The sequence below is a fragment of the Aethalodelphis obliquidens genome, unplaced genomic scaffold (genome assembly GCF_003676395.1).
Source record: "Aethalodelphis obliquidens isolate GAN/ISIS:26980383/991018 unplaced genomic scaffold, ASM367639v1 scaffold55, whole genome shotgun sequence".
NCBI classification, from domain to species: Eukaryota; Metazoa; Chordata; class Mammalia; order Artiodactyla; family Delphinidae; genus Aethalodelphis; species Aethalodelphis obliquidens.
This window is the reverse complement of record NW_020837999.1, coordinates 10,963,051-10,977,640: the sequence shown is the minus strand read 5'-3', so window position 1 is coordinate 10,977,640 and position 14,590 is coordinate 10,963,051. Positions and strand designations below refer to the sequence as shown.

General features: G+C 38.0%; 1 protein-coding gene across 2 annotated transcripts in view; it reads right to left on the bottom strand.

The window, feature by feature from the left end:
• Window positions 1-14,590, bottom strand: part of NME7 (NME/NM23 family member 7) — a 261,651-nt gene that overhangs the window by 208,312 nt on the left and 38,749 nt on the right. For both annotated transcript variants that reach the window (XM_027086385.1, XM_027086386.1), the window contains 3 exons: window positions 11,578-11,685; window positions 10,674-10,840; window positions 2,381-2,491 (listed from right to left, as the gene is read on the bottom strand). In XM_027086385.1, the coding sequence (XP_026942186.1) occupies window positions 2,381-2,491; window positions 10,674-10,840; window positions 11,578-11,685 (386 nt within the window). Of the gene's footprint in view, window positions 1-2,380; window positions 2,492-10,673; window positions 10,841-11,577; window positions 11,686-14,590 lie in introns of those variants that run through there.

Below are 14,590 nucleotides of genomic sequence, written 5' to 3'. Positions count from 1 at the left end.
GATCCAAGAACTAGAAGTACAAAGTTAGATGGAACTCAGCTTCTGCCTTTCAGATACTGTCATGAGGGAGGAACTGACATTTGAGCAAATAAGTTTAGAAAAGTTTTAAGCATTGGGAGATACTCCTCCATGGGTCTCTGACACTCCTAACGTGTCTTATTGGGTAGGCCAAGAATGCAAGGCCCCAGCTACTGTTTATCCTAGCCATTTCTTGGAGTTATGTTTATAATGAGCAACTTTGAGGGGTGAGGTCATGCCTCTTCAGTACAAACAGAAGGCTTGTTTACTGCTCGTTAATGAAACAGTGGGTAACCTAAGTTCAATGCTCCTCAGAGGTGATGCAATCAACTGTGTGTATGACATCCACCCGGGCCCATATCATATTATTCCCACAGGACACGAAAGCAAAGCGAACCAACAGAAACATGATGTTCATGCTGCTTACTGACCATACTCAAGCCCTCTGTCTCTGACTCAGAAGTTTCAAGTCTTCTGCTAGCATCCCGGAGAGAGTAATAGACTAACTTATTAGATTTTAAGTTGGGTAAAATCCAAGACTTGACAGTAATATTAATAGAGATGTATAAGGTGCTATAAACAATTTAAAAAGCTGTTAAGTTTTCTTGGGTAGCTTTATTGTGGAAAGTTTGACACCAAATTATCAAACACTGGAAGTATAGAGACATAAAAAAGTTTTAGTCTCACTGAAACTATTCAAAGTCATCTCTCCAGAATTCAGTCCCATAGCCTGCTGTGAGGGCAAGCATTCTCAATACAGAAGAAATACAAGACAGAAATGGGACAAATGTCTCAATACAAGACAGAAATGGGACAAATATAACTATGCTCATAAAGGATCATGACCTCGGTTTCTACTAAATAATAGTGATATCACTAGTACCACACTACTACCACTAATAGCTAACACCTATATACACCTACTATGTGCCACGGTTTTTCAAAGCACTTTACTTTTATTAAACTCACATAACCCTCGTAACAACTTTATGATACAGATGATGTTATAACCTCCATTTTGCAGATAAAGAAACTGAAGCACAGAAGTAAGCTGTTCAGAGTCACAACCTACTAAGCGGTGCAGTTACAAGCAATCTGGCTCTAGACTCTGTGCTCTTAAATAGAAGACGCCTGCCTTTCTAGAATATATGTAAACTGGGAGATCTTACATAGGGGAAAAATTCAAATTGTCATTACTGGGGTAAAAATGAGGATGTTTTGTTAAGGTTTCTAGGGATCAGACTTCTCAAAGCTACACTATCTACTGCTCTCCATTGTCCCTGTTCTCACAGAGACAAAAAAGCAACCGTTCCATGGGATAAAGAGCCAGGAACATCAGTGAGAAGACACCTAAGCAAACAAACACACACAAATCAGTGAAGTAACCTAAGAAAACTGCTGGGTCAAGCCCTGCCTAACAGCTACATGAATGTCTCTACCTAACACTAAGTCTTTTTTTTTTTTTTTTTTTTTTGCAGCACGCGGGCCTCTCACTGTTGTGGCCTCTCCCGTTGCGGAGCACAGGTTCCAGACGCGCAGGCTCAGCAGCCATGGCTCACAGGCCTAGCCGCTCCATGGCATGTGGGATCTTCCTGGACGGGGTCACGAACCCGTGTCCCCCGCATTGCCAGGCGGACTCTCAACCACTGCGCCACCAGGGAAGCCCGCAACACTAAGTCTTACTTTCATTAAATAACTTAGAAAATATCTGGTCAGATAGAATGGCTTGCTTTTCAGAGCAGTAAATAGGTATATCTGCCAATTATATATATTGGAAGGAAATAAAACATTTCCAAACACATGACTTTTGAAAATCTCAACAGTAACATTCCCTTGTCAAATAGAAATAATCTAATATTCATTTCTTCTATAATTTTTATACAATGTGTTACATTGTATAAAAGAAGAGATTACAACTATGAAACACTGGTGTTATAAAAGCAGATGGGGTTATGAAAGACAATGAAGAGTTCATGTCTAATAAATAGTTAATAGTATAACCTGACAACTCCTATTTGCTTAGAGTTCAATCATCCTTTATGCATCTGATTACCTGTTGTCTTCCATTTCCTACTATACTATTCTTTGTCATTCTGTGGAAGTTTTTTCTCCCGTTGTGGAGCACAGGCTCCGGACGCGCAGGCTCAGCGGCCATGGCTCACGGGCCCAGCCGCTCCACGGCATGTGGGATCCTCCTGGACCGGGGCACAAACCCGTGTCCCCTGCATCGGCAGGCGGACTCCCAACCACTGCGCCACCAGGGAAGCCCAGAAGTTTTTAAACAAAGACATGAAAGATAGATGATTTTTTTTTGAAAAAAGGAACCAGACATTACATAACTGAAAATGCTCAAAAAATTTACCTTGAAAGTGTCATCATTTTGAGTTTGGTTAGAGTAAATCCAGCTTTGCTTATTATTTCAATTATTTCTCCCGCTTTTGATACTGCATCTGGTTTAATCAGGGCTAATGTTCTATAAAGAAATAAAGAATAAATTTAAAGATAAAAATAGTTTGGCAGTTTTTACTTATAATTCCCAAGCAGTGATAATTTCCTTAAAAATCCTAGATCAAACATCAAAGTGAATTATAAATACAAGTGTATTAATGGCCTCATAAAAACTTATACAATGGAAGTTTACTATTTTTTCACAAGGAAATAAAAATTAGGTACCCAATCTAGAAAAATAATAAAAGTTTAGAGGGAAAAAAAGTTAAGACTCATTTTAAATATGTCCACATTATAAAACACAGGTGTTTAAGATTTCTATTTCTTAGCATATGCTTTATAAAAGACAACCATTCTCTAAAGAGTTGCATTAAACATATCAGCTTGACTTTCAGTCTCTTAGACTTTAACATGTGTATGCCATGCAGTCAGTTCAGCACTGATTTGGAAATAATATAAATTCTTCTATTAACACTTTATTCATAGCATGAATGATATAAAAAGAACTAAATATCTCTTACCTGAAGATGTATATGGCTAGCGAACACCCTGCTAACTTTTAAAATCACACTTTCCTCTTAGAGGATACATCAGAGCTATGCGTTCTCCCCTCTGAAGCCACAGAATTAATGGATTTTTAGAGATGGAGATCACCTGAACTTCCTCATTTTACTAACAAGGAAACTAACAAGGCCCAGAGAGGTAACCCTCCAAAGATCACACAGCTGGTCTGTGGCCTCCTCAGGACGGAACACCCAGCTGACACGACTCTTGGGTCTGTGCTCCTTCCACACCACACCACAAATAATGTTGCTATTAATATTAGCAAAAGGGAACATAATCACAAATCCTCAAGACTAACATTTGCAAACGCAAGGTAAAATCAGATTAGTTGGAGTAATTCAGTTTATCTGGCACACAAAATAAGATAAAAAATTGCTGTTGGGCTTCCCTGGTGGCACAGTGGTTGAGAGTCCGCCTGCCAATGCAGGGGACACGGGTTCGTGCCCCGGTCCGGGAAGATCCCACATGCCGCGGAGCGGCTGGGCCCGTGAGCCATGGCCGCTGAGCCTGTGTGTCCGGAGCCTGTGCTCCACAACGGGAGAGGCCGCAACAGTGAGAGGCCCGCGTACCGCAAAAAAAAAAAAAAAAAATTGCTGTCACTTTCCCTTTATTTTCAATTGTTCTGACACTTTGGCATTAACTCAAGGAATCCATAAAAGGAGACTGGTAGGCTTTCTCAAAGTAGACTTTTTTCACCAATGAGACAAACTTAGCTAAGGATATAATGATACAAATATCCTTACTTATAACTGGATATAACTTATGGCTGGCTTTTAAAACTTTTAAATAACAAAAGTTGTTCATTTTAGTCTGATAGGGCTTGTAATAAACGGACTTTTTATTTTGAAGCAAGTGAGTCACTTCTAGCATTTTATATGGCTTCATAGATACAGTTAAAACTCATCATTTTTTTAGCTCACATTGTTTAAAATATTATAAAGCCAAACTAACCCATGATTGTTTATGCTAAACTCTGGAAACATCTTCAAGAACCAAAGCTCTTAAAGAAAATATAAAACACATCGGCAGTGAACAAGAAGGAATATGAAAAAAAATGCAGTTTCATTTTCTCTTTAAGTGCCTACAGGAGACAGAGCCTTGATTACTGTGATTAATTACTCTAAGCAAGTTCCTCTGTCATGTCTTCACTGCTTCATTGTTCAGTAGATAATAGTTAAAATGCATTTTGGAGGGAAAATAAGATCGGCTTTAGGAATCATTTGTATTATTTAAAAGTGAAGATAGCACACAAAGAAAGTAAAGGGCCACGAAAATATATTAATAGTGCCGCTGTTATCTGCTGCTGCATAACAAACCACCCCAAAATGTAGTGGCTTAAAACTACAAACAACTTCTCAAGATCATATAGGTTGGCTGGGGAGTGGTTTCACCTGGGATGGGTCATACTGCTGCATTTGGCTAGTGGGTCGGTTGAGACAGCCAGGCTTCTCTTTCCTTGAGGCCTCAAGAGCTAGAACAGGCAGGGAGATGGATTCTCCCCTAAAGCCTCCACAAAGAAATGTAGCCTTCCCTACCAACACCTTGATCTTAACCTGACGAAATCTGTGTTGGACTTCTGATATATAATAAATGTGTATTGTTTAAGCAGCTGACTGTGGTAAGTTGTTATGTCTTCAATAAAAGACTACAGAGAAAAAAAACTCCGGAGAGGAAAAACACCCCAACAAAAGAATGGAAAGAAGAAAAAATTAGAAAAGTAGGAAAGCAGTAAAATAGTCGAAATATGTTGAAAAATACTAATACAACAGATGTAAATGTACATGTACTAGTCTCACCAGTGAAAATCTAGAGGTTTTCAGACTGATTTTTTTTTTTTTTTTGCCGTACGCGGGACTCTCACTGTTGCGGCCTCTCCCGTTGCTGAGCACAGGCTCCGGACGCGCAGGCTCAGCGGCCATGGCTCACGGGCCCAGCCGCTCCGCGGCATGTGGGATCTTCCCGGACCGGGGCACGAACCCGTGTCCCCTGCAATGGCAGGCGGCCTCTCAACCACTGCGCCACCAGGGAAGCCCCAGACTGATTTTTTTTTTTTTAAAGAGCTGCATGCTGTTTACAAGAGATATATCTACAATATAACTTAACAAGGCTGAAAGTAAAGCAATGACAAAAAGATATCAACCAAAAATACATTATCAATCAAATCCATTCTTGAGAAAGATGGCTAAGGCCACCCATTCCTTGGCTGTGGTCTCCTTCCACCTTCAAATCTAGCAATGGAGACTGGGTGCTTCTCACACTGGCATCTCTCTGCTTCTCTGCAGCCAGAAAGGTTCTCTGGTTTTATGGACTCCTGTGATTAGGTCGCACCCACAGGAATGATGCAGAATAATTTCCCCATCTCAAGGCCTGTAATCTTAAATCTGCAAAGTCTCTTTGCCATGTAAGGTAACTGTTGGGCTGCACCCGCAGGCCTGTAAGCCTTGTAGATGCCCAGCCTCGAGACAGAAGAAAGAGCCCAGAGAGCAGCAAAAGAGACCTCAATGGTTTAATTGATGGAGGAACTTACATGTCTGAAGCAAGGTCCTGGAGCAACACCCCAAGGTGTGCAGCAGACTGCAGGCAGGCTGTAGCAGCAGTGTTGGCTGCTCAGGACAGAGGGAGGCTACCATTTACTCAGGGGGGAATTGATTTCAGGTGGGCTCATCAGTTAACAAGGGCTAATTAACAGCCCTTACAATTAAGAGAATTGGATAGTCATGTGAGGGAAGCAGGGCCTAGTCAATCAGGAGATCTACAGAGAGCAAGAGAACAGCCGTCTTGAACGGCCTGACCATACAGTAACACATTCATAGGTTCCAGAGATTTGAACATGGACATCTTTGAGCAGCCATGATTCTGCCTACTGTACTCTCTATTGTTTTGGAGTTTATATACTATTTTTCTAGTGGTTAGCTGTGAAACTTTTTCATACTTATTTAACTTAAAATTCTTAAAATTGTATAATATCTTGACCCTTTAGAAAGACTTTAGAACACTTTAGCTCCAATGTTCTCTCTTCCAACTTATATAGTTTCATTGTTGTTTTGGACATTCAGTTTTTTGCCTGCATGAGTAAGCCATCTTGGACGATGAGACCACAGGTAAGTAAAGATGAGATAAAGATTGGCTGGGGAGGGGGGAGGGGGTGTGTGAATTTTTAGCAAGGCCTTGGTAATTGACCTAAAGTCTTACTTGAATGCATTTCAGTGCCTTTTTGCAGCCAAAACTCAACTGCTCACCACCACCTAGGAGGATATGTAAAGTAACAGTAATTGGTATTGAGGGAGTAGTTTCCCAAAGGTGAGAACAGAATTGAACTAATACCAGTAATTGTCTGGTCTCCTCCCCTGAGAAGTAGCCTTGGTCTACTTAAAATTGTTAGGCCGACTGGCTTAAAGAAATAAAACTCCAGGAACAATGAGAACATGTGTACCTTTGCTCCTCGTGGGTAAAGTGACTTCTACTCCATTCCCAGGAGAGCGCTTCCTCTCTCCACCCCCTTCATTTGCTCCTCCACATATGGCCACATTTAAGGGTTTCTGGTTGTATGCGGCCCTGCCTCTTCTCTCTCAGACCTGCAAGCCCTCATGCAGGACACAGTCTACAGTTCTTCCCCTGCTTCCATCTGGTTAGCACAGCAGAGGCAGAGGCCGGCACCTGCATGGAAACCTACCTCTCTCTGGTGCTCTGTCTCCCATGCTGGATGGGCAAGTGTGCTCTCAGGGTTTGCTCTAAAGGTATCTCTCTCCCTCAGACGGGCCCCAAGGTCCAGACTGGGAAGGAGGGCAGGGCTGGGGTGGAGAAGTAGGAATAAAGCTCAACCGTTCTCAGAGCTGGCTTACACTAGGCAGCCTAAACCAGCACTTTACTTTGATTTGCCTCTGGCGCCTACGTTAATGCTCCATCAGTTAATATTCGGAAGGGAGAATGGAGACTAACTGAACCCAAGAGATGACAAAAAGCCTGTATGATGTCTTTACATCTGAACAGCAAAACCATAAAGCATCAATTTATTACCTTCTAAAATTAAAATTGAATACGCTAAAAAAAAAGAAAAAAAATTAAAAATGTTTTTAAGTCAAATACTATGACTCATAGACAACTGATAACATTTATCCATTTGATTTGAGGAGCTTTATAAGGAGAATAGATTAAAATTAGCTAAGAGAGTAGATCTTTCATTAAGTTCCCTTACCACAAAAGAAAACTCAATATAAAAAATAATAAGGGGGTGGGAGGAAAATTTTGGAGGTAATAGATAAATTTATACCCTTGATTGTGGTAATGGTTTCATGGGTATACACTTAGCTCCAAACTCACCAAGTTGTATGTATTAAATATTTATAGCTTTTTGTTTGTCTATTATACCTCAATACAGAGATTTTTGAAAAAGAGAATAAAAATGTAAATCGAATGTCAGATTTCTACAGTTAATGGGAATTAGGAAGCTGGGGCTAGTTCGTTAGCTAAATTGAATTATATAGAATTATCTTGATAAGTGCCTCAAAATGAGCAGACGGGCACCATGAAGATCAGCTTTACTCCTCCCTCTCAGTACAGGCTTTACTCCAGAAAGAAAATGGCTGAGTATGATAAATATAATAGGGATGTAATTAGTTCATAAATTATCCTTGACACTATATAAAACTGAGAGCTAGGCTAAGTTATAATTATTACATAGAAGCTATTTCCATGGGACCATGATAGACATGCACGTATTTCTTTCTCCATATGCCTACTTCTTTGGTCATTTAAATGAAACAATATATTTTTAAAACTCTTGAATTCTGAAGAATTTTATTTAAATCACCCAAATGGTTGTTGGATTTAACCCACTTGCAGTTAGGAGAGAATCAGAAGAGAAAATGGTGAAACAATTGAAGTCAGTAAAAATACAATATTGCACATATTTTAATTAATTATATTTATAAAGCCCAAATATTTAAAATCTGTCTTCACATTCTTCTGTTCCTCCTATTTTTAAATCAGTTCATTCAATAGTATTTACCAATATATTAATTAGAGGTTTTAATAAAAAGAGAATGAGTTTTAAAGTCAAACACAACAAGATTTACTTGTTTCCCTTTACTTTGTAGTTGTGTGACTATGGCTGTGCTCTGTAAAATGGAATCAACAACATTCACTGTAGACAAATCAATTAATATATATATAAATTATAATTGTTACAGCTATTATTATTTTATTTTGATTGGGTCATACTATTAACCCTGTCTCCCTAATTCACTTATTTTTGCTAGTTTAAATGAAAACTTCAAGTAGTCTTGAACTGAGATGCCTACCACAGTGGTTGGCATATAGCATGTGCTCAAAAATTAAGCTATAAATATTTATTACTTGTAAATAAAGGAACTGTGCTTGGTGTTTCCTTAATCCCATGGACTTTTATCAGTAGATCTCATAACAAAGAGATTCCTATTTGTCTAACATTCTTTTTTTTTTTTCCTAGTTCAGAGTTGTCCTGGGAAGCTTTGGTTTTCCTTTTTTATGAGTCATTCACCACCTCACTGATCCATCACCACCTGTGTACTAATACCACACTGAGCATCAAAGAACCTCCAGAATTATAAAGGGCTTGTAAAGAAGTCACAGAAAGAATATTACTATGGGGGGACTCAGGTATTAGGTAGATAACCAGCTATTATTTGGGTGGCAAACCTCAAAATATAGTTTGACAGATATTTTTTCCTATAGAATTAAATAGTTTGGGGAGCTTTTTATACATATAGCCTTAACTTCCACCAGTGATCCCTATTTTTCATTACTGCAACAATCACTCCACAAATCCAGAGAATCCCCCAAGTCAGCACAATATATAAACCACAGAAACCAGAGCCAAGAAAGATGACCAAAGAATTGACATTCCATTTCAAATATAGCTCGTGCTAGACTCAGAAAGCTGCAAACTCATAAACGTAGAGGTTGAAAATTACAATGTCATTTTCGTATTATGTTTTCTGGCTAGCCTAATTTTCAGCTACAACTGCAACTTGTTCTGTCTCTCCTCTAAATCAAAACTGAGGGAAAGTCAGAATGACAAATGTAGCTATGACAAACAATGAAGAGAGAAGACCAGAGAGACACACAGAAGGCACCATACTGCAGCTTCTCCGCTTCACAGGAAGAGCCACGTGCAGTGGGACGGAGGGAAGAAGGCAGGGAGGCAGCCAGCGGGGAGCTCTGCCTCCAAACACAACGACTATTTTCACCAACATAAGCTCATTCATTCAACAAAGTTACGTGGGGCATCCCCTGTGAATAATGCACTGCTTGAGGCATCACCACCATGGCCTTTAGAGATGCAGTTGTGATCCCAAGACAGATTAAGTTTCTTTGTATCACAATGTTTTTGTATATTTTTTTCTTTTCAAAATACTCACATATCCTGTCTTCAATTGATCAGTCAATATTTATCAGATATCTATTACGTCTGTGAATAAAACTCAAAAATAGACAATATATATTCCAAACAATCTAGACAAAAACACCTTTGTCAACTAGATCAAAGGTCATCATTTGAAAACAGGGAGGAAATGAAGAAAAGGAAAGAGTAGATAATAAATTTTAAATTGTTATTCAACGATTCATTCATCTAACACAGACAAGGTGCTTGTAATGTATGAGGAGATGTGTTAGGTGCCACAGGAGACATAAAAATGAACTGAGACAGAAAGAAGACAATCATTTTGCAGGTCCTATCCATTCTCCTGTGATTAAATCCTCCTATTCTTGATTCAGACAGACGCTGGGCTTTAATCCTGCCTCTACTCTGTGACCTTCAGCAAGTTACCTAACATCACTAAGCCTCAACTTCTCCATCTGCAGAATGGAGCTAATAATAATATTATTAGCTTGTGTATTAGGTTGTTGTAGGGCTTAAATAAATGATGCACACAAATCATTTTAACACAATACCTTTTATAAAAATAGCTAACAGATATTAATGCCTATCATTACTACTATTACCGTACTTCGGTTAATCACTTTCCTTCCTTCCTCTTCATACCTATGGCTACCATCCTAATCAGTCTATTTTACTACTTAAATTAAAAAAAATGTTTAACCACCAAGCCAGTCATGAAGAACAATGAGCTCTGCCTGGATAACATTCTGTTGTATTTTTACTCATACTCATTCCTCTGACCAGCATTCCTCTGACTTGATCCAACTGGGTAAAAATTCAGTCCATCTCTCATGATCCTGTCAAATACCTTCACAAAGCCTTCCCTACTCTTCTACAAGAAATAGCTTTACTTTCCTCTGAGTTTCCTTTGAGCTTCTGGCAATCACTACTTCCCCCCCATAAACCATCTTTATGCTGTACACTAAGATTTACATTTTCAGTTCCCAGTTAGAAGAATGATGAGGGTGTATAAAAGGTTTGCATTTTTTCCTCTGGAAAATAATCATTGCCTAAGACTATGAGCATCACTTTGTTCCCTGAGTGAAGAGCAAATCACAGAATCTGCTCCACAAAATTCTAAAAATGTCATAATACTGAATTGGATCACTGAAAAATATCTATACTGTAAAAACAAAAGATAGAAACAAGAAGTTTGAATTTGTTATCAAGACATACATAATGTTCTAAGAATTTTAAAAAGATTATATACTTGCTTTCTTACTTTTCTTTCCTACTGCCCAGTTGCCGAGCTGTATATTGATCCCCATAGTCAAGTAGCACCAGTTGTCGAGAAAAGACATTCACTTTGTTGCCTATAAATAAATCTTCCAAGTGAAGGTCTTCATATTTGGTCCGCTTTAAAAAGGTGCGATGATTCTTTACATCATGCTGGAATCAAAAACAATACAATGAAACAAATAATTATCAGCAGGTAATGTTAACCTTATTATAAAACTAGAAATAGTTATTAATTTTGCTCTATTAAACATAAGTTACATTCTGTTTCATTTTTGCTATAAGTACAAATCATAATTTCTTTCATAACTTATGTATTTCCTAGTCTACTCTAGTAATAACATAAAAATTACAAATTTTATACTTTAAAAAACACTGGATAGAAAGATTTATTTCCAAATCACTGCAGCAAATTAGTGCCTATGAAATCCCAGAAAAATTCCAAATTTCTGCTTTCTTGCCAACACAAAATCCCAATACCAAATAGGTCCACCTGCAAAAGGAGTCCTCAACAAAGGGACACAAAGAAACAAGCACGACTCTTTTAACTCAGTCTTCTTCAATTTGACTTTTTGTAGCGATAACAGCATTCAACAATGGTGACATATTTATGAGCATGATAATCTTTATCTATAGCCACTTATTGACTATCACTTAATCCAAAGCATAACTAATCCCACTTCAGTTTTCTAACCAAAAAAATAATTTCTATTATAAGTAAAGACATAAGGTATCTTCTTGTATTGGAATTATAATACCAAAATGTTTAAAATTCCCAAAATGAAAAGAATGTATTTTTAAAAGCAACTATAAAAAAGGCAATCCTATTCCTCTCTGGATCCCACCTTCACTCCGTTTGCCAACTTTAAAGCAAAAAAAGGCTCATTTACCATTTCAACAGATCCATCCCCTGGGTAAAATAAAAGCTCATAACGTCGAAATAGTGAAGCATTTGGATCATACCACTCTGCAATGAAAACGAATCTTTCACTATGATTCTGTAAAGAAGGATAGAAGAATTTTAACACTAACATATAAAATATAAGCACTCTTGTAAAAATCATACAAATTGAAAGAAAGAATTACCAAATATTTGCAATGAAGAAATTTATTATTACTTATTGTATTGAATAATTCTGCTTTTCAACAGTATGCCAGTTATCAACATACCCTCATACATATTTCCTTCTAATTTCTTATTAAACACCCTTAGATATCTCAAAGATGACTTATGAACTGCTTAATACTTCACAGCCATCCAATCATCCTGGATAAATTGATATTTTTTTTAGAACATGAGCTCCTGATCTGACTACTGTGATAATTCAGTTCTTCTGAAAGCAAGTTTACATATAAGCAGATAATCAATAAACTAGTATGAGAAAAAAAAGAAAAGAAAATTAGTATGAGAAAAAAATTCTGAGTGGCTAGCTCTCAATTACATTTAGAACATAACTGTTCTAAATTTAAGACTCCAGCAGTATTAGAATATTGTTGTCATTCAAATTATAGTAAGCATCTTTACTCTCCTTAGTAATTTCACATGATAGTATTTTTTTATAGAAACAGTGAGAGAATGTGTTAGTCTAGGTCCCCGGAGAAGCAGACACGATGCCAAGACAGGATTAAACATGCAAAAATTCTATTCTGTAAGAGAAATTCTGTACAGGAAATTCCTACAAGAGAAAATAGGGAGGGATCCAGGGAAGGCTGACAGACCACAATACAAATCTGACACTGAGTGAAGGAGAGAGTGAAGGAAGACTGGGTGGAATCCTTCTGGACTGCTCTACAGACTAAGGAAGGTTCAGCAAGACTACTACTACCAAATGTAAAATAGCTAGCTAGTAGGAAGCAGCCACAAGGCACAGGGAGATCAGCTTGGTGCTTTGTGACCACCTACAGGGGTCGGATAGGGAGGGTGGGAGGGAGGGAGACGCAAGAGGGAGGAGATATGGGGATATATGTATATGTATAGCTGATGCACTTTGTTATAAAGCAGAAACTAACACACCATTGTAAAGCAATTACACTCTAATAAAGATGTTAAAAAAAAAAAAAAAAAGACCACTGGGCGGTGCGCAAGCCAGTTAGCCCTCAAAGAGTTCTCTGACTTCCAGGGACAGGCCTGCTTTAGTATCCCTGCTCCTCTCAGTCACGGGCTGGGAGCAGCCCTTGGGAAGCATGTCCTAAGCACAAAAGCAGCAGTAGATTCCAGAGCACAGGAGCTGAGGCCCTTTGATCACTTCAGCTCCCTCTAGTTGAAGATCTGTGAGGTGCATACAATGAAAATGTTAAGTCAAAGAATAGCCCTCTTTCCTTGACTATTAGGCAGGATTTCCCATCACATGTTATTAATATCTTAGCCCCCAAAGGTCCTTCATCATAATAAGCAAATGAGGACATAAAGAAGAAAGGAATCTAAGGGTTTTGTAGCTAATTCTGGATTTAGCATCTGATTCTCTGGTTATAGTATATAGACGGGTTCCTTTTATGTTAATAATTCACTTATAAATTCTAATAGTACTATGTCTAGTTATATTTATGATTGTACTCATAAGCTATAATTGAGATAGCTTTTAAGACACTATTTTATTTTTCCCACAATCATCCAAAAGACACATTTAAATGTTTATTAGTCAAGAGAAAACAAAGGTAAGAGATATACTATAACAAGACTTTCTTCATTCATTATTTTTCATATTGATCCCTATAAATACAGCTTTTTATTATTTTTTAATATAGATTTTTAAAATTTAGGTTTCACTGTGCATTCTAGTATTATACTCTCCTTTTAATATAAAATTTAAATATTAGTGGTTTATTAAAATTTTTACTATCTATATTAAAATATTCATTCACTCAAAAACATCATTGAAATATTGCCTTCACTAAAATAAAATTATGAAATGGAAGAAATGATGAGACATCTAACTGAAGGTAAAAGGGCAAAGAAAGTGATGCAAATGAAAAACCAATGAAACTCGGCACTTCCATTTATCCAGGCAGCCTTAACCACAAAAGCTGCCAATCACACTCTTTAACTCTGAGTCAGGTAGTAGAATTTTTCATGATTCATCATCCAGAAAACAGTTTTAATACAAAGAAAACAAACCGAGGAAGTACTGTTTCTGGCTGACAACGTAGCTTAGAGCAAATCAATGCTACTTTCCAAGAACAACTCGGAAAGTGTGATGTTAAAAAAATATACCTGTTTGATGACGTTGGAGAGCATCTAAGGCAGCCAGATTTGATGATCTAAGATTCAGAAAGACAGGACGTTCACTGAGGTGAGCACAGCATTCTTTATACTGCTTTTACCTGAGGACCTGTGCTGAGACTTAAGTCAAGCTGGACAAGAGACTGAGAATCCCAAGAAGGTGGCAGGGGAAGGCTGCTAAGAGGCAGAGAAGCTAGCAGAGCTTTTGACAGTGTCATGGAGATAAGTAAACAAACACTGGAATTTGGGCCTACCAATGCAGACAAGACTTGAGGGGCAAAGATCCGGAAGAAAAGGAAACCACAGAGAAGTGAGCTCAAAGCTGTGCTTGTTCAATGGAGCTTTCAGTAGCATCACAGTGCTGGAGGGAGGAAAATGAGAGTTCAAACCCACCAAAAAGGAGACCACTGATAAACGATCTAGCCTTTCTGTTGTGACTCCTGGAGCATTACGCTCCAGGAGCATAGGCAAAGTAAAGGTAAACAGATCCTTACAAAATCTGAAACAAGTTTTGTGTTCACTCAATGTTCAATTATGATAAGTGATGTTTCCTCCATTCCAGCCCCCTGCATCTCCAGAAATGGAAATATGGCTTTTCATACACAATGTCAAGCTTTCAAAGACAAACTACCAGATATACCAAAAACAGACCAAGAGAAAAAAAACAGACAATAGAAAGAAAT